This window comes from Rhinolophus sinicus, chromosome 17 (genome assembly GCF_057876585.1).
Source record: "Rhinolophus sinicus isolate RSI-liver-muscle chromosome 17, RSI-T2T, whole genome shotgun sequence".
NCBI lineage: Eukaryota > Metazoa > Chordata > Mammalia > Chiroptera > Rhinolophidae > Rhinolophus > Rhinolophus sinicus.
Window position 1 is genome coordinate 28,162,439 of NC_142517.1, and position 21,290 is coordinate 28,183,728.

At 33.4% G+C, this 21,290-nt stretch overlaps 1 protein-coding gene across 1 annotated transcript in view; it reads left to right on the top strand.

Moving 5' to 3' along the window:
• The window catches only part of RSRC1 (arginine and serine rich coiled-coil 1), a 371,133-nt gene that overhangs the window by 208,781 nt on the left and 141,062 nt on the right, over positions 1–21,290 (top strand). Inside the window, exon 6 of the mRNA XM_088794615.1 lies at positions 5,317–5,368. Coding sequence (XP_088650741.1) covers positions 5,317–5,368 — 52 coding nt within the window. The remainder of the gene's footprint in view (positions 1–5,316; positions 5,369–21,290) is intronic.

The following is a 21,290-nucleotide window of genomic DNA, read 5'->3' on the forward strand; positions in this document are numbered from 1 at the left end:
TCCGGAAACTGACCTATCTTTTGGTTTCATCTGCGGAGCTTATATTTCTTTTTACGACATTGGGTGCTCTTCTCTAAAACCAGGGCTTACAAATGGAGTTAAGTAGGTATCCTTGGCTGCCAAGGGGAGGGAAGGGAGCAAGGCAGTTCTGGAGAATTCATTACAATAGAAAGACTACCAACCCCCTCTCCCCCACCAAAGGACCCTATTAATTTAGAAATTTTAAACCCTATATTTTCTTATTTCTGGTTATGGACTTTTCTGCATAAAGAAGACCTTTTAATATTTCTTCTAAACCCTATATGATAAGAATTTCTAGCAGAAGTACACTTTTAAAAAAATGAGTTAAAATTATGGTATAGTATCTATACTAATATATATTTTTTGTATATGCCATAGCATAATAATGTTTGAACTTTAATACAGCCTTCAAACACTTATAGTAAAAGTTCATACTGTTCTTACAGTTCTTTTGATGTCAATGCTAAAATTTACTTTTTAAGGGAACAACATTTATATGCTCTATGATTCAATTTTATTGATATTTATCCAATTATGCACCACAAATTTTCATGTAAGGAATATTATTTTTTAATGGAATACAATTTTTTTCTCCATACGTTTACTTCACACAATATAACTGTGACTTTGTGTTTTTAAATATGTCCTCATCATATAATTCTTATATTGAGAAATTGCTGTATTCTATGTATTTGTATTTGGTATTATTTATTGAATAAGATTTAATTTCCGGTTCTGAATAACATTAGTGCCATTTACCAATTTTAGATGGAATTCGTGCTAATCCCTGAGGTCTAATATACTCTAAAATGGCTAAAGGATTAGAAATTTTGGTACTCAAGCCCCAAAGGTATTTTCATTCTATACCTGCTAGTATGATGATACCTAACTAAAAATAGATTAATATAAAATGTTCTTTTCACTCTATATTCTGTTTCTTCTTTCTTGTTAATCTTTTCATAAAAAGTAGCTATAGATAGCAATCAGAATGATAGCTACATATATCAGACTGCCTCCTCTCTGTTCCAACCTCTAACTTTTTCTGAACCAACCAGCTACTGACTGACACACATAGGCAGGTGATACCTGGAGAGTTTCAACCAAGAGAGCTGCTGTGATGCTTTTCCTTTTCTGGGACAAACTCAAGGCAGAAACAGTATGGGGGAGGCCTTAGACAAGATTTGAGGGGCAAGTGACTGATAGAAAAAGACTACAAACAAGAATCTCATATCCATTCAAATTATTCACCAGTCAGAGTAAAAGAAGGATACGTGCAGATGAACAAAAAGTGAGAGAACATTCGCATATGAACTCCCTATTCAAGAAAAATGTTTGAGAAATGAATCAAGTATTTTTAAGAGTAAAAATATGAAATAAAAAATTACTTTTAAAAGTCTGTTGAATCTAACAATATATTTTTATGCCCTTAGTTGGAGTTGATCCCTATATTTCACAAATATAACTTAGTTATATTTGTACAGGCAAATGTATTTAGAATGGAATTATATTTCATTTACTATTAGGTTGGTGCAAAAGTAATTGCAGTTTAAAAAGTTAAAAATAATTGCAAAAACCACAGTTACTTTTGCACCAACCTAATAGGACAAATGTATTATTTGGGGCAGATTAGTCTTTTAAACAGAGTCAAATCCTATACGTATGCTTTTATATCTATGAAATTAATTGCTTTGACTTCATGAATATGCTAGTGATTTCTTTAGAAGCATCCTGAGGTTTGGAGTCAGAAGGTCTTGTTTTCAGTCTGTCATTTAGACAGCATTAGAGGCAAGTTACTAAACTGCTCTTATTCCCTAGTTTTCTTTATCATTGAAGTACGAATCCTATATTATAGATTGTTAGGAGAATTAATGAAAATATACATATGTCTTAACAGATGATTTACCATTATCATCAAAGATTCAGAATCTTCCCTTAGGAATGGTAATCACCACATTTTCAAGACAGTGGTTACAAATGAAGGAGGGGGTAACTGCTGTGGAGTAAGAGATGTAAACAATATTGTTAATATTTTATTAGATGTGGGTACTTGCATATTTCTTAATTGTTAAAAATAATCTTTCCTTATGAAATTCATAAAACTTTCCCATGAAATATCTTAACCGATTAAGTGTCTAACATTCTTCTGTCACAGGACGCTGCTTACTAGGACACTCTGAAAGTATGCTTCATAACTCTTAGCTTGCTTGGGACCTACTAGTTAGAATATCATTTCTTTCTTGCCATTCTAGTTTTGTTATATTGCACAAAGTATCCCATTTCTATTGTGTGTGTTAAATGGATGACATAGGTACACCAGCCGTCTGTCTTGGAATTGAACCTGGCTCTTGGAAGTACTGTTTGTTCCACACAGTATTGGTCTTGATAGTAACTTAAAGTGTCATGAAAAATCAAGAAATTTTGTAGCCCTGGTGTTGACATTTCTACATGACAACAGTGAGTTGGCGCTGAGTGTCGGCTGCTTCCTTTGGCTGGGCCACATGCTCCACAGTTCCCCACTCTGATATGATGTCAAATATCATTTGCCTTTTATCATCATAAACGTTTATATTAACTGTTTGGTCCCTATAGGCAGTTTAGTTGATATCCATTAGAGCAGTTATATTCCGTAGATGTCACAGTCCTCTATTAATATTTTGCTGTGGTATTTTAATTTGATATCACATATTTTCAATATTTTATAAAGCACACCTACATATGAGCTGTGATCACAAAATACAGTGAATATTTAAATTAACATTTATTACAGGGTGGCCGGTTAGCTCAGTTGGTTAGAGCGTGGTGCTAATAACACCAACGTTGTTGTCAGTTCGATCCCCACATGGGCCACTGGGAGCTGCGCCCTCCTTAAAAAAAAAAAAAAAAAAAAAAAAATTGTTACAGTGAGACACACTGCAGTTAATCCCCCTGAAAATACTCCCCCTCGGTTTGAACACTCTTACCTTGCCACTTTCTAAAGCAGTTCTGGAAGTCCTCTTCTGTAAGTGTGTTTCATGGCGCTGTAGTGTCTGCCTCCATGTCCTGATTCTATTCAAAATATTTACTTTTCATGGTCATTTTGACTTTGGGGGAGGAGCCAGAAGTCATAAGGTGCCAGATCCGGTGAATAAGATAGATGAGGACATACAGTAATGTTTTTATTTGACAGAAATTGCCATACCAGAAGCGATGTGTGACACAGAGCCTTTCCGTTGTGATCATAAAATATAATGAATGCTGCTGCTGAGTGCCATCCAATGGAAAGGCAGGAATCTTCAATACTGGAAGCGGCTCTTCGAACCTTACCGGTAGTAACAGTATGTGCAAGTTTCAACTTGATCGGTGCAGTCAGTAGGGTGTGAGCTACAGTTGAGAGAAGGTGTGTTTTAAAGTGTGCCACAAATCATCCTCCATCATCACACTGCTCCCTGTCACACATCGCTTCTGGTATAAGGCAATTTCTGTCAAATAAAAACACTATGGTGTGTCCTCGTCCACCTTATTCACCGGATCTGGCACCGTGTGACTCCTGGCTCTTTCCCGAAGTCAAAATGATTCAGGACACTGAGGCAGCCACGACAGCGCAACTAAAGACACTCACTAAAGAGAACTTCCAGAACTGCTTCAGAAAGTGGCAAGAATGATGGGATAAATGTGTTTGAACTGAGGAGGTGTATTTTGAGGGGGATTAATGGCCATGTGTCTTTTACTGTAATAATTTTTTTAAAACATTTACTGTATTGTTTGATCACACCTCGTACATTTTTCTGTGCAAATGTATGACATAAAATACTGTTTTTCTTTGCCTACACCTCTCATATCCACGTTACCAGTTAAATATTTCTCAAATCTCGTTCTTCCTGTCCTTCCCTGCTGCTGCTGCTGCTGCTGCTGCTGCTGCACCTCAGGCCCTCTTTGTCTCTGGCCTGGAATTGTTTAATTGCTCCCTAATGCGCTCCTTGCCTGCAGTCACATTCCTTTCAGTTCATCCTCAAGTGTATTGCTAGAATGAATGATGTATCAAAGTGCACATCTCATTTCGTCACCCCGCTGTTTCAAATTCTTCTAAGTCTCTCCACCTTCTATGGTAGAGGTCAGCTAACTTTTCCTTAAAGGTACAGATAGTAAATGTTTTAGGCTTTGCTGGCCATAAGTTTCCTGCCACAAATAATTGACTCTGCTACTGTTGGGTTGAGCGCAAAAGCAACCATAGAGAGTATATAAACAAATGGGCATGGCTGTGTTCCAATAAAACATAGTGATAAAACTAGCCTCAGTTCTAGGGCCAGTGTGTTAACACCTGCTCAGTTATATAAACAGCTCTCCTTGTCTTCCCTCCCATCTCATCTGCCACTCTCCATCCTCTTTCATACAGTTTATGCAAAAGCACCATTCAAATTCTTAAACTTTTCTGAGCATGTCTTCTATATTGAATTATTTCATTCCTTCCCTTTAAGCTTTTTGTTCACAAATAGCAAAATATTCTAATGTACTTTGTAAAATGTTAATTCTCAAATAACGGTACCATATATAAACATGAGGTTGTTTAGTTACTTGCTGACATCTTTATTAATGTATTGTGGAGTCTTAAGTATTAAAAACAGTTTTTAACAGGTCTTTAATAAAAATCACAGTCTTGATACAATCTATGTTATAGTTTGGATACCTTCCAAACCTTATCCAAAAACTTCAGAATAAGGTCACCAGTTTAGTTTCAACATTATCAATTGTATCGAATCAAGATTTATTGAGAGAACTATATTAGGACAGTCAGTGGGAATTGAAAGCACGTAACTCACGTGTCCTGTCTTCATCACAATTGCTTCTTTCTAACAGAATTAGGAAAGCAGGAAATATTTGGCTTTAGGATATGACTTCCCTGAAGTATTGGACTTCAAGTTGCTTTTTAAATTCTAGTAGGTCACTTTGCATGTTTCCATATACAAAAAAAATAACACATCTTGAGAATATGTTGTTAAATGTGTGGGTATTGCCTCATTATTGATTTGCCTTTATTTAGACTACTGCCGATTGGTACAATGTTGGGTAGTAAACAAAAAAAAAATGAAAGAAATTCATTCTTGCATCACACTAATGAAAAATACGATTCGATTATTAAGGTGAGAGTAGATTGATAGAGCTGCTATGATGGAATTTTGTTAAGATGATGTGGATGGATATGAATATTGGTTATGATAAAGTTCTCTAAATTTTCTGATATTTGCTTAACAATACATTAATTTAAAGCTCCATCTATTAAAACTGAACTGTAAATATTTTTATATGGTTAATTTTTAGCCACCAGCTGAACAGGCCAAAGCCAGATTACAGATGGTTCTTGAAGCTGCTGGTAAGTGTTGATAATTACACTTTATTTAAATAAAAAAGCTTGAAATAAATCTTAGCATGCTTACAGGTGGGTTAAAGAGCAAAACACCCATTATCGTATGTCCTCACAAATTTATGAGGTCTAGATTACATATATGGCCATATTTTACCTTAAATATTTTTTGCTACAGTATGATACTAAAAGGTCGTTCTTTACCTTTTCATTTATAAAATTGGCTTCAATTTTGTTTTAATTTTGGTGAAGTACAATTTGTTGGTTCTTGTCTTTTATGGGCTGTAGTTTTGGTGGTATGTTTATTTTTTGCCTAACCTTACATCATGGAGACTTTCTCCTACATTTTCTTCTAAAAGTTTTATACTTCTACATTTTAGATTTAAAACTATGATCTATTTTGATTTAATTTTTGTATGAGCTATAATTTTTAGGTTGAGGTTTTCATTGTTCCAAAGGAAACAGGTAAATGTCATTTTATGATTCTCCAATTACAGTCTAGCAATTCATTGGACTGTTTGTTCTGAATAGCTTGTAACCTTAAATACTGTATGTTTTATTTGTCAATGGTACAGTAATGCTATGACTTTGACTTTGGGTATAATACAGATTCATGTAGACATTAAATACATTACCTTTTAAAAATATAAAGATCCATGTTACCTTTTTTAAGTACTGATATTTCACTCTGAATCTTAATGTGCTCTTCAAAATTATATGTAACTTATTCAAATAATAAGTTGTCAAGATCAAGCATGAGGTAGGGTTAGAATAATATCACCAAAGTAGCCCATATTACTTTGTAAAGATCCATAAAGAATTCATAATTTCCAGTTGTAAAATGTGGATTCTATTTTAACATCAAAAGTAATTTCAGACTACCAAATGATACTAGTTGTGTTTTTGTATTCATTGTTTTTTTTAAAATTAAGGTTTATTGAGGTGACAATAGTTAGTAAAGTTACATAGGTTTCAAAGTGTACAATTCTGTAATGTATCATCTGTATATCACATTATGTGCTCACCACCCAGAGTCAGTTCTCCTTTCATCACCGTGTATTTGATCCTGTTTACCCTCATTTGTATTCATTGTTTGAGGAAATACGTATGTGCATATGATTTAAGGATTTCTTACATTTGTTCCTTGTATTCCCACCCCAAATGTCCACAGTCTAAAGATTGAGAACACCAATATAAATGATATACTAGCTTCATAAATCACTAACAGACGTAACCATAGAGGGATAAAAATTGATAAATATTTTGACTGTGAGTCTCTATACTCCTCCATATTACTTTAAAAGTCACTTACTCATTTTATCTTTAGTTACATAGAAAACATGATGTATTAAAATTTTGCTTGCTCTATGGTTTCATATTATAGGATAAAGTTAATTTATATGATTCTCTATCATTTACATAATATATATCCATTCTTTAGTGGCATTTTGCTTTGAAAAAATATTTCCAGTTCATAATTTGAGTATTGATAAACTCTTGCTTTAAAGGAAAATATTGATGGTGCTTAGTCCAGAAAATATGTTTCTATTAATGCGACTATGAAGAATTTTATTTCATAGTTTTATAGTTTTCCTTTATTTCTTTTTCCTTTAATGTGATTTTGAGCATATTATAAAACAAATCTGACAGTCGAAACCTCATAGTGTATAACTTGTTTATATATCGGTCCTAGCTGTCATCCTCATTTTTTTTTTAATTTAATATTGTAAATTCTATTAAGCATGAAAAGCTAGGTCTGTGTATTTGAGAAGCATTCAAAATATTATGACAATTTTCAAAGTAAAAAATGTATACTGGACTGGACAAAGGTCAGACCTTAGCTAGATGTAGCATTATTTATTAATTTCTTCTTATTGAATATATATGTTGTTTCCAGCTTTTCCCTCTTATCAATAACACTGTGATATCCATCCTGTTACAAATTGTGTTTTCCTTATTTTACATTATTTTCTTAGGATTGATTACTATAGAAATGAGTTTATAAGGTTAGATGGTATTAATCTTTAGAGTGGCATTTTATATATTTTTGCTAAATTGTTTTACAAAACAACTGTGCTACTTTTGCCATGGGTTAAGTAACCGTTTTTACCAGACTTTGCTTTTTGATGCCAATTCCCTGAATATATCGCTTCGTAGTGTATAACATATTATGCCCCTTTGAATAATATCCAGTACTGCTTTTAATGAGAACCTGTGTCCTAGAGAGGGGAAGCAGATGGATAGGGAGGAGCACATAAGTAAATACAGAACTTATTGTCAGGGTTCCAGATCTCTGTTTCAGTGATGAATTAAAAGTATTCATTATAGCATTAAAAATAAACAAATAAAATAAACGAGGAGAAAATAAAAGAACTTGTGCTGAGTCTGGTAAGGCTGCAGTTAAAGTCTAACCTTGTCCTAAGGTTGAGGTAGCTGGATAGGAAGGTACCCATTCTGTCACAGTGGAGTTTACTTGAGTTCCAAGGGGAAACACCCTCGACTTTGGGGCCTGAAAATTGGGTACGAGGAGTGGCTTAAAACTGTATGCTGGAAAATCGGGTATTTCATGAAATTAAAGATTTTCTTCTTTCAAATGAAATAATTTTAATTAGGTATATGAAAAGTTGCTACCCTGGATTAGAATGCTAGTGGTTAAAAAAATGAAATCAAAAGAATATTTCCTGACATGAAAATTATATAAAATTGAAATTTCATTGTCCATAAATAAAGTTTTATTAGAATACAAAAAAACAAACAAACAAAAAACACTGTATGCTGGATTCTTGAAAGGATTTTTTTTGGCCTTATAATTGCTGTAATCTGGTCAGTAAAGTTCACTTGTAGACATCCTGTGACTTACTTAGTCTTTTACTCTGTCAGTCCCGGAAGACAGCTTTATATATAACCATTGCATTGTTAATTGAATTATTAGTGAATGTTAATAATGTTACTGGTTTGGAAGTAAAATATATTTAGAACGTTTGACAACATTATTATTAGTGGTATGATTTTGAAAGAGTAAAAGAACATCAAGCAAAATGTGACCGTAGGATGGCATGCATACTGTACCTAACATGAACTTGAAGTCAGATTTTATTGTATTTATGATTATATTTTATATGCACTAAACTGTTCCATTTTTATACTTTGCTATGCTAAATTTTCAGATTTAGAGTGAATCATTTTTTCATGTTCATTGCTAAATTGAAATTGAAACCAAATTTTATGTCTCTTGTTTAACTTTTAATTCAAAGGTGATGTGAAATTAAGGTTATAGCATCTAAGATTGCTTTATTTTTTTATCTTCAAATGGCAATAAGAGACAGAAGTTTACAAAATTATATCAATTTGTAAGACTGAATCTAAGTCTTAATCTCAGCTAATGATTTACTCTGTGATACTGAGTAAATCCAAATATAAAGCCTTTCTGCCATGATTTCTTTCTTTCCTTTTTAAAAATACTTTTATCATTCTCCTATTTAAGATTCAAAACCTTGACATTTTTCTTTGACTTATTTGTTGGCAATCATTCACCTAGAATTAATGACTCTTACTTGGAAATGTTTTTTTATATTTACCCCTCACTATCTTTCCCACTGCCAGCTTCTTACTAGACACCAGGCATTTCACCCCAAGGTTAATCCATTACCTCCTTGTTGGTCTCTTGCTTTAATTCTGTTCTCTCTCCAGAGAGATGGTAGTGAATAGTGGAAGGGTTCTAGGTCTGCTTCCTACTCATTCTGTGACCTTGATCGATTTGGTGCTTATTGTTCAGCCAAAACAGGATTTTTTTAATGGAATATGACAGATGTGTGTATTTTCTAGTTTTCTGTAGTTCTCTATTTTTAAAAAGTAATTTATTGAGGTGAAATTCATGTAATATAAAATTAATCTTAATTGTTTAAAGTGAACAATTAGATATGTATTTAAAGTGGTATTAAATACATTCACAATGCTTTTATAACTACCATCTCTATCTAGTTCCAAAACATTTCATCATTTCAAAGTGAAACGTCTTACTAATAAGCAATTTCCTCTTTACTCCCCTTACCCCCAGTTCCTGGTGACCCATTTGCCCTCTGTGTCTGTGAATTTATCTATTCAGGATATTTCATATAAATGGAATCATACAATGTGTGACCTTGTGTGTTCGGCTTCTTTCACTTAGTATAATGTTTTGGGGGTACAGTCATGTTGTAGCATGTGCCAGCATTTTATTCCTTTTTATGGCTGAGTAATATTCCATTGGATGTATACATACCATTTCTTTATCCATTTATAAATTGGTGGAAATTTGGGTCATTTCCACCTTTTGGCTATTGTGAAGTGTTGCTATGAACATGCATATACTTGTACTTATCTGAGTACCTATTTGTAATTTTGGAGGTATATGCCTAGGAGTGTAACTGTGGATCATTTGGTAATTCTATGTTTAGCTTTTTGAGAATATACCAAACTTTCCGCAGTGACTGAACCATATTACATTCCCACCAGCAATATGCAAGTACAGTCCCCTATTGTCTCAACTAGACCATGTCACACATTGGAGTTACCAGCTTGAAATTTGGGATTTATCTGTACTATAATTTCCTCATCTGTAAAGGGGAAGATAATAACTACCTTCTAGGGTTGTTGTGAAGATAATATTATAATGCGTGCAGTGCCTAGCCCAGAACCTGCCAAGTGGTAGCCACCAGAAGATGTTTATTTCCATATTGCTTTTTGTGAATACCACCGCTAGATACTTCTTTCTCAGGCACCATTGCTCAAAATTATTCATTGGCTTTCTATTGCTTACAAAATCAATTTTTCACTTCTACGCTTCAGGTTCCGAGGTTCTGCATGGTGGATCGTAGAGGCTTCTATCTTTATTTCTCGGAATTCATTTTTGTACTTTTCCTCATTGTTCTTTGAGTTACGCATGTTCTTTTCTACCTGGGAATCTTTGCTCATGACTTTATCCTTTCTAGAAATGTCTTCCTCCTTCTTCTTACCCTCTTCAAACACTTCCAAAGTGCACCTCAAATACAGGTTTCACATCAATTCCCTGAACATTCCAGCACGTGGCCTTTCCTTTGAGTTCTTTTGGTCCTTGTTTGTGCACACCATTTATGCTGATATTTACTCACATACTGTTAATGTAAATAATTGTTTCATGAGTGCTGGACTTATTTTACCAATGAAATAACAAACTTCTGAAGATCAGGAACCATATCTAAAACCTCTAAATCTTTCCCAGCAGCTTTCACGGCACCTATAAGCGAATGGTACTATTCTAAGTAGAATTCCAACTATTAATCTTTGGTGAAGAAGTCGTTGTGGAGAAACTGAAATTATCTGGATAACTGAAAATTACACCTTTAAAAGCTCGTGGTCTCATTTTAACCAGTGTTTGATGGATTTTAAAGTAAATATACAAAAAAGTTTTCTGGCTTCAAATGTAAAAGATTATATCTATCTGTCTATCTATCTATCTATCTATCTATCTATCTATCTATCTATCTATGGCAATAATCTGACTTTTTAATCTTAAATTTTAAGGTAATGCATGACTACCTTAGAAGATAATGAAACATGATTATCACAGAGGAAGAAGAAGGAATAATAAGTTTACTTAAAGACTTGTCTGTCACTTTTGCTCTCGCTCTTGTTTGACTTTTTAGCATCTTTCCACACATTATTTGGGTTTCCACAAAAACACAGTATCATCTTATGACAAGTATGTTCATAGGTTTGAAGAAGAACTTAGAGGAGAGAGTTTTCCAAAACATAATTATTTTTCATTAGCATGAAAAGATGACACTTTTTACAATGTGGTTTCAAGATACAATTTTCTCTAAAATATCCTTAATATTTTACTTTTAATAAAATTACTGACACCTGCAATCTTTAAAATTATATCTTTAGTGTTTTAAGAAAAAAATAGAAATTTCTTTTCGTGCAAGTTTGGTAAATCACCTTTATCATAAAGTCTCTGTAATATTTCATTTTCTGAATAATGTCTGCAATCCTTTGTATTGTGCTTTATAGTTTTCAAAGCACTTTCATAACATAAATCTTTTATCATTTGACTCACATCACTACATGGAGAGCTAATTAGCTCCGTTTTACAAATATCCTGAAAGTACAAATGACTTGTAAAAGATCACATAAGTGGCAGAATCAGGGTTCAAATCCAACGATTTCTAACTCTTGAGCTATGTCTGTCCATAGGTTAGGCAGAAAGAAGGGTGATAGAAAATATTACCAAATACATACCTTGTTTTTTTAGGTGTAATGCTATAATTACCTTACAATAAAAGAATTTCTATCCTCAAGCAAGCCTTTGATTCTGAAATGAGTGTTTTCTAATTGATAATAGGACAAAGTTTCAATCAAAGATGTTCTTTTCCTTAACTATTAGAATACTCATAGTAGTTAAGTTTCTGATAACTTTGAAAAATCTAAGGTAATATTTTATGATCCGCAGTGTTTTTGTCTCCAGCCTAACTAGGGACATGCATTTCAGAGAGCCTGTTCGGATAGAAGCTAGTTAAGTATTTTAAAATGCAGATGAGGTACACACACTTGAACAGGATATGCAGGTAAGAAGCTGTGCTTAGGAATTAGCCATAGGTGCCTCGCTTCCTCCCAATTCTTATGCAGCATGTTAAGCTTAGATTTTATTCCTGTAGTTACCTAGTAAGCATCTAGAAGCCAAGTCCTGACCCTTGCTCTTCATAGCCATGTAATCTTGGAAGTCTCAATACTCTTTATAGTCCAGTCTAGCTTTAAATATTTGTGATTCTGAGAATTATGAATGGAATTGCCATGATAATGTTGTTCTGTTTCCAGGGAGCATAGAAAGCCATTCTAGTACCCTAATTTAAAGCCAACAGAGGTTTTCCTCTATAGGTTTCTGACCACTGATCTGTGGCTCCGAGCAATAAGCTGATGTATTGTGAGAGAGGCTTTCCTGTAGGACAAACCTGAACAGCAGAGCAAGTGACTGAAAAATTAATTTCTATTTCATATAAATTAATAGTTTTGAAACTTCCTTTTTTCCCCATGTAGGTTTCTACTTGATTGTATGTCGGTAGTCTAGATTCATGTCCAACTTCACTTACTACTGCCTTTGTGAGCATGGGCATTTCACTTCCCCATTACTCTGTGTTACTTTCCTCATCTATGAAATGGAGATATTAATAGTACATAACTAATGGAATTGTTGTTATGAAGTTTAAATGAGTTGACATTTGCAAAGCACTTAGAACAGTGCCTGGTACGTAGTAAGCCTTGAATAAAAGTTAGCAGTTACTCTGAAAGGCAGTAGCCCATGGTGTTTAAGTCCTTAAGTCAGATGGCCTGGGTGCCATGCTCAGCTCCATTATTTACTGAAATAACCATGGGAAAGTTGGCAAAGCTTGCAGAACATCCATTTTTTCGTGTATGAAATGGGAATGATAGTAATGTGTATTTTTAGAGTTTGTATGACACATAAATTAGTTAATGTAATACAGTGTTTAGAACAACCCCTAACATGTAACTGTGTTCTATAAATGTTAGCTACTGGGAGTAGGGGTAGTTTTTAACGGCATCACCAGAGCGGCTTTATGAGGTAATGAAAGAAGAGATAATGAGCCAAGCATCTCCTCATACCAGCATATACATATATACAGTTAGGAGTAGTTATCAAGAATTAAGAATAGTGCTCTTTAAAAGAAACAAATGAATAAAACCTTAAATAGTTTAATTGACTTGGGCAATGGTTAGAACCTTTTTTCATCAGATACAGTTTCTGCAAACTTCAGAAATGCTACATAAAATGTAATTGCTTTTATGCAAAATCAAATTGATAATGTTAATTTAACTTTCAGTTTTCAATATTGAACATGAATTTGGGCTTTGTGTTCAGCCAAAAAGCTATAATAGTGCTTCCCTAAAGAGAATCATTAAGCAAATTGCTTTTTGAAAGTATCTTATTTGTTTTAGCCTCAGTTACATGTTTATATTTAAATGACTTATTTATCCCTAATGATATTTAGTGAGAAGAAAGCTATCAGCTAGAGTCTAACAATATCACAGCAACTTGCCATGTCTGAGCAGATGTTAAGCAGACAGTAGTTGAATGTTAATTTTGAGAGGATGGTATGCTTAAGCCTAGCTGAAGTATGTTACATGTGGGCTTTCTAGACTCGAGTACAATGCTGGATCTCTGGGGAGAATTTTAAAGCTAAACCTCTTTCTTTTGGGTCCTCTATATGGACTCTCTCAAGTCAGTATAAAGCAGATCATCCCTAGGCTAAAGCCCTTCAGCTTTTGTTATTGGGCTCTGTAGACCTGTAATTAGGCCTCCTGGCAGGCTTTGCAGGCCAGTTAATGGTCATATGGAGTTTCTGTGAGGCAGACTGGCTTTGTATAAATCCTGGGTACGAATATGTTTATGGGTCACTTCCTACCAGGACCATGCTTTGTCCTGATGCCCTACGGGCTGACAGGGAGCAGGTTCCCTTGACCATGGACTGTTCAGTTTGCGACTCAAAATCTACTCCGCTAATCCCCAGTGTAAACAGAGGATTTAGAAGGGCTTCTGTCACTTACAGTTGCCAATTCACTTGGGTGTCTGTGAATTTATTTTTCCCCAGACTTCATTATTGAAAGACTGACAAGTGTGTAAGAGTTGGATGTTTGTTTATATATCAAGTTTGAGTTTCTTTTTCAGTGCTTTTAGAATCATTGTAAATGATCTAAATTAGAATTATGTAATGAGGTTTTTTTCTATAAATCACGTTTTGATATTTCTTAATTTAAGCCATTAAAAATTTGGAATGATAACTAATCTTTTCCTATAGGGTAAATTATAGGTCTGTTTTTTTGTTAAGAGTAAACTAATACTATGTTAAGAAATCTACCAAAAAGTGATTAATGTAGATTTCAGATAAGTCAAGGAAGTAACTCATTCAAAACTTTTATACTACGTATTTTATTGAGCAAAAATTACATTTTAATGTAACTGAGAACTTTTTAAGGAGGAACATCGGATCAGTGTATAAAATGCTTAATAAAATGTGTTTCGTGAAGTACTTACACATTAAGAGTGTCATTTATTGAGCATCTACTATATAAGGACTTTTATACATTTTTATGTATGATAAATATTTTAAATAATTGATTCATGTTTTCTAGCCAAGCAAAATATTTGGATTTTAAGAAACTCATGATCGAGATGTCTTTTGTTTTTTTCAATTTATTTAATCCTTTACTTCACTATGGTTTTTGCTTTGTTTCTCAGATTATATTAAGATTTGACTCTAAAATGTGTAAATTCTGAGTATGCTCAGCAAAGGACTGTCACCTATCTTCCTATGAGTCAGTTTTTCTTTTGGGAGGAAATCAAATGATGAATATTTTCCCAGGTCTCATCTAGTGAATCAGTGCTCAGTACTTTGCATTTTGTGATGTAAAAATGGTTCATGACAGATGTGGCTGAAAAGACCACATACGTAGACTGTATGATTTTAGTCTGGTGGAACTAATAGGATCACTCATTACATTTTAGACCCTGGGGTTTCTTTTTTCTTTCATAATAATAATAATCTAAAAAAAAACTTTTAAAATAGAGTGGCCCTTTTTGTGTGTTAGTACAGCATCTTCCTTTAAATTTACAGAGCTGATGGTAACAAATCAACAAATAATCCTTGCTATCTTCTAAAATAATTCTTTAATGTGTTTATTGAATATTTACTGTTACTTTTAATTGTCCTGTCATCCTATAGAAGTTAAGATTTTGTTCTATTTTTATAAAGGACTTACTTGAATTTTATTTAGCAAAACTAGAAAATACGTTTCATAGAGAATCCTACACCTGTGAATTAAATTGAATTATATGTTAATAAGAACAAGTTTTGTAAATGTTGAAATAATTAATGGCACCAAAAGACATTATAGAGTAGGGATTCTTGGTATTCACTTACAACTAAGAGAATCATAGCATAGTCTGTTTTTCTTTTTTAATGTGCACAGTATATTTTTTGAAACAGAAATATATCTGTGATTTATTTGGAATTGAAAAAAAGGAGGCCCCTGAACAGTGTGAAGTGAACAATTATCTTATTTTAGTTTTTAAAAAAGTTAATATTTACATTGAAAAATATTGTGGGTGTTTTATATCAAAATGCTAATAGCAGTTATTGTCCCTCAAGGTGGGATTTAAGGTTAGTAAAAAAAAATTTTTGGCTTGGTTTCATTTACTGATTGCTTTGTAGTTATGAAGAGAACTTAAAGAGGTGAAGAAGAGGTTTAATTTAAACATAAAATTCCCCAATATTAATATGAAATTTGATAAGTTTTGACAAGTATATGCATTCATTTAACTACCACCAATTTTTTTTTATTTATTAAATATATTGGGGTGACATTGGTTAGTAAAATTATATAGGTTTCAAGTGTACAATCTATAATACATCATCTATATATTGCACTGTGTGTTCACCACCCAGAGTCAGTTCTCCTTCTGTGACCATATAGTTGACCTCCTTTACATTCTTCTACCATCCTTTCTCCCCCCTTACCTCCGGTAACCACTAAACTGTTTTTCTGTGTTTTTGTTTGTCTTGTTCGTTTGTGCTTTAGGTTTTATATCCCACAATATGAGTGAAGTCATATGGGTTCTTGACTTTTTCTATTGACTTATTTCACTTAACATGATAATCTGAAGATCCATCCATGTTAATCGCAAATGGCAGTATTTCATCATTGCTTATGACTGAGTAATATCCCATTGTGTGTATATATACCATGTCTTCTTTATCCAGTCATCTATCAAAGGACACTTTGGTGGTTTTTATGTCTTGGCCACCATGTATAATGCTGCAATGAACATAGTGCTACAGATATCTTTACAGATAAATGTTTTCAAAAATTTTTGGTAGATACCCAGAAGAGGGATTGCTGGCTCATATGGTAATTGTATTCTTAATTTTTTGAGGACCCTCCATACTGTTCCCCATAGTGGCGGTACCAGTTTACATCACCACCAACAGCGTATGATGGTTCCTTTTTCTCCACAACCTCTCCAGTACTTGTTATTACTTGTCTTGTTGATTATAGCCATTCTAACAAGTATGAGGTGTTGTCTCATTGTGGTTTTCATTTGCATTTCCCTAATAGCTAGTGAAGTTTAGCATTTTTTCATATGTCTATTGGCCATTTGTATGTCTTCTTGGGAGATGTGTCTGCTCAGGTGCTCTGCCCATTTTTTAATGGGATTGTTAGTTTTTTTTGTTATTGAGCGGTACAAGTTCTTTATATATTTTAAATATTAGCCCTTTATTTGAGGTGTTGTTTGCAAATATCTTATCCCATTCAGTTGGCTGCCTCTTTTTTTGTTGATGGTTTCTTTTGCTGTGCAGAAGCTTTTAGTTTGATATAATCCCATTCTTTTATTTTTGCTTTTGCTTCCCTTGCCTTTGAGGTCAGATTCATAAAATCCTCTGTGAACCCAAAATCCCTAAGTTTAGTACCTATGCTTTCTTCTATGCAATTTATTGTTTTGCATCTTATATTTAGGTTTTTGATCCATTTGAGTTAATTTTAGTATATGATGTCGATAGCCGTCTAGTTTCATTCTTTTTCCACGTGGCTTTTCAGTTTTCCCAGCACCATTTATTGGAGAGGCTTTTTTTCCTCCATTGTATGTTTTTTGCTCCTTCGTAAGAAATTATCTGCCCCTATATATGTGGGTTTATTTCTGGGTTCTCAATTCTGTTCCATTTTTCTGTTCTGTGTATCTGTTTTTCTGCCAATACCATGCTGTTTTGATTATTGTCACTTTGTAGTATAGATTGAAGTCAGAATATGATACCTCCAGCCTTGTTCTTTTTTCTTAGGATTACTTTGGCTCTTGGGGGTCAAAAAATCTGATGATTTTTTTCTTCTATTTCTTGAAAATATGCCATTGGGATTTTGATAAGCATTGCATTAAATCTGTATATTGCTTTGGGTAATATGGCCATTTTAACTGTTGATTCTTCCAATCCATGAACACGGAATGTCTTTCCACTTCCTTGTATCTTCTTCAATTTCTTTTAATAATGTCTTATAGTTTTCAATGTATAGGTCCTCCACATCCTTTGTTAAATTTATTCCTAGGTATTTTATTCTTTTTGTTGTAATTACAAAAGGAATATTTTTTTCATTTATTTTTCTGAAATTTTGTTTTTAGTATATAGGAATAAAATGGATTTTGTACATTGATTTTGTATCCTGCAATTGTACTGTATTTGTTTATTGTTTCTAATAGTTTTTGGTGGAATTTTTAGGGTTTTCTATATAAAGAATTATGTCATCTGCAAAAAGTGACAGTTTATCTTCTTTATCCCCAATTTGGATGCCTCTCATTTCTTTTTCTTGCCTGATTGCTCTGGGTAGGACTTCTAATCCTATGTTGAATAACAGTGGTGATGTCTCTGTCTCATTCCTGATTTTAGAGGAAAAACTTCAGTTTTTCACCATTAAGTATAGTATTAGCTCAGGGTTTGTCATAACTGGCTTTATTATATTGTGGTACGTTCCTTCTGTAACCATTTTATTAAGTGTTTTAATCGTAAATGCATGTTGTATCTTATCAAATGCTTTTTCTGCAACTATTGATAAAAATCACATGATTTTTATCCTTTATTTTCTTTATGTGGTGTATCACATTGATTGATTTGAGTATGGTGAACCATTTTTATGCCCCTGGAATGAACTGTATTTGATCGTGATGTATAATCTTTTTAATATATTGTTGTATTCAATTTGCTAATATTTTCTTTAGAATTTTTGTATCTGTATTCATCATAGATACTGGTCTATAGTTTTCTTTTTTTGTGTGTTATCCTTACCAGGTTTTGGTACCAGGGAAATGTTGGTTTCATAAAATGAGTTAGGAAGTATAGCATCTTCTTTAATTTTTTTGAAAGAGTTCGAGGAAAACAGGTATTAAATCATTTTTGAATGTTTGGTGGAATTCACTAGTAAAGCCATCAGGTCCTGAACTTTGGCTTTTGGGGAGGTTTTGCATGATTGCTTCAATTTTCTTACTGTTGATTGGTCTTTAAGATTTTTCAGTTCTTTGTGATTCCGTCCGTCTAGGAAGGTTATATATTTCTAAGAACTCGTTTATTTCTTCTAGATTATTGAATTTGGTAGCATATATCCTTCGTAGTGTTCTTGTATGATCCTTTGTATTTCTGTGGTGACTGTGGTAGCTTCCCTTTTATTTCTGATTTTGTTTACTTGTGCCTTCTCTCTTTTTTCCCTAGTGAGTCTAGCCAAGAGTTTGTCAATTTTTTAAATCTTTTCAAAGAACCAGCTCTTTGTTGCATTCATTTTTTTCTATTGTCATTTTGTTCTCTTTTTCATTCAATTCTGGTTTAACTTTTTATTATGTTTTTCCCTCTGTCGACTTTGGTTTCATTAATTCTTCTTTTTCTAGTTCTTTAAAATGTAAAGTTGTTTATTTGGGATTTTTCTTGTTTCTTGAGATAGACCTGTAATGATGTAAATTTCCCTCTTAATACTGTTTTTGTCGCTTCCAGATAATTTTGATATGATGTATTTTCATTCCTATTTGTTTCTGTATATCTTTTGACCTCTCCTTTTATTTCTTCTTTGACCCAGTCATTCTTTAGTAGCATGTTGTTTAATCTCCACATATTTGTTGTTTTTCCTGCTTCCTTATTGCAGTTGATATCCAATTTCAAAGCTGTAGGTGGAAAATATGCTTGGTATGATTTCAGTCTTCTTAAATTTGCTGAGGTAGTTTTGTGTCCCAACATATGGTCTGATCTTGAAAATGTTCCAGGTGTACTAGAAAAGAATATTTAGACTGATGTTCTAGGATGAAGCTCTCTGTAAATGTCAATTATGTCCATTTGCTCTAATGTGTCATTTAGGGCTGACATTTCCTTACTGATTTTCTGTTTAGATGATCTGTCCGTTGTTGTCAATGGTGTATTTAGGTCCCCTACTACAATTGTGGGGGTTGTTTCTTTTCCCCCCCGGTTTTTCCCTTTAGTTCTCTTAGTAGTTGTTTTGTGTATTTTGGTGCTCTCTGATTGGGAGCATATATATTGATAAGTGTTATGTCTTCTTGCATTGTCCCCTTTATCATTGTGAAATTATCAATCTTTGTTTTTACCTTTTTTATCCTGAATTCTGTTTTGTTAGATACAAGTATGGTTACACCCACTTTTCTCTGCATGCCATTGGCTTAGAGTATCGTTTTCCTCCCTTTACTTTGAGTCTGTATTTGTCCTTGTAGCTGAGATGTATCTCTTCTAGGCAATGTATGGTTGGGTTTTGTTTTTTCATCCATTCTGCGATTCTGACTTTTCTTGGTGAATTCAGTCCATTTACATTTAGAGTGATTATTGATATGTGAGGATTTTTTAGCTATTTAATCTTTTGTTTTCTGGTAGCTTGGTTTCTCTACTGTTTCTTTGACTTTGTGTTTCTTACTGTTAATTTAGTTTGGTGGTATTCTGTGATTTTTTTTCTCTCTGTTTTTTTTTGTTACATGTCTTAGTTCTGGATTTTTTTTTTTTTTTTTTTGAGTAGTTACCATTAATTCTATGTAAAAGAAAGTTTCATATATACAGTAGTCCTTTTTCTTCAGCATGCGTCTCATCTCCATAGCCCTTTGCAAATTCAGACTTTTTGTTTTTGTTGTCACAATTAATCCCTATTTATGCTGTGAGCAGATTTCTGAGTTGCAGTAGCAAATCATCTTTTTTTCTTTTTTAATGTTTTATCTTCTTTACTCTTTGTGTTAATGTGTAAGTATAAAGGGCCCTAGTCTGTGTACGGGTTGCCATTTCCTGCTTCTGTCTGTTAATAATCTTACTCATAGTTTTGTATCCTTTTGTTTGTTTGTTTCAGATCAAATAGCCTCCTTCAGTAATTCTTGTAATACAGGTCTTTTGGTGGAAAATTCCCTCAGCCTCTGTACATCTGGAAATTTCTTTATTCTTCCTCTATATCTAAAGAATAACTTTGCAGGGTATGTTATTCTTTGCTGGTAATTTCTTTCTTTCAGTAGTTTGAATATTTGATTCCACTACCTCCTGGTTTACAGAGTTTCTGCTGAAAAGTCTGATGATAATCTAATGGGTTTTCCTTTGTAGGTTATGGTCTTTTTTACCCTGGCCACCTTGAGAATTCTTTCTTTGTCATTAATTTTTGACAGCTTCAGTATAATGTGCCTCGGTGAAGGTCTGTTGGGATTGCAGTAATTAGGTGTTATGTTTGCTTCTTGGATTCAAGAATATATTTCTTTCCATAGGTTTGGGAAGTTCTTGTCAACTATTTGTTTGAATAGACTCTCTGTGCCTTTCTCCCTCTTTTCTTCTTCTGGTTTACCCATTATTCTTATATTGTTCTATCTGATGGAGTCAGATAGTTCTTGTACAGTTCTTTCATTTCTTTTAAATTTCAAGTCTCTCTCTTCCATCCATGTCATTTACAGATTTCTATCTTCGATGTCACTGATTCTTTCCCTCATCTGGTCAGCTCTATTTCCTAAGCTGGCTATTTCATTCTTCATCTCTTTTATTGAGTTCTTCAGTTCCAGAATTTCTATTTGGTTCTTTTGTAAAATTTCAATCTGTTTAGTTAAATATTCATTTTGGTCATTGATTTTATTTTTGAACTCACTAAGTGGCCTGTCTGAGTTTTCTTGATTCCCATTGAGTTTTTTCAGAACTGCACTCTTGAATTCTCTGTCATTTAAGTCACATATTTCCATGTCTTTGAGTCTATTTTCTGGAGATTTTTCATTTTCTTTCTGAGCTGCCTTGTTAACCTGGTTATTCATGACAATTAATGGATCATTTCTCTTCCTTGGCATCTATGGGAGGGGATTCTGCAGCAGATTGATATGAAAAGGTCTTTCTTTTGCTTTCCAGTAGGT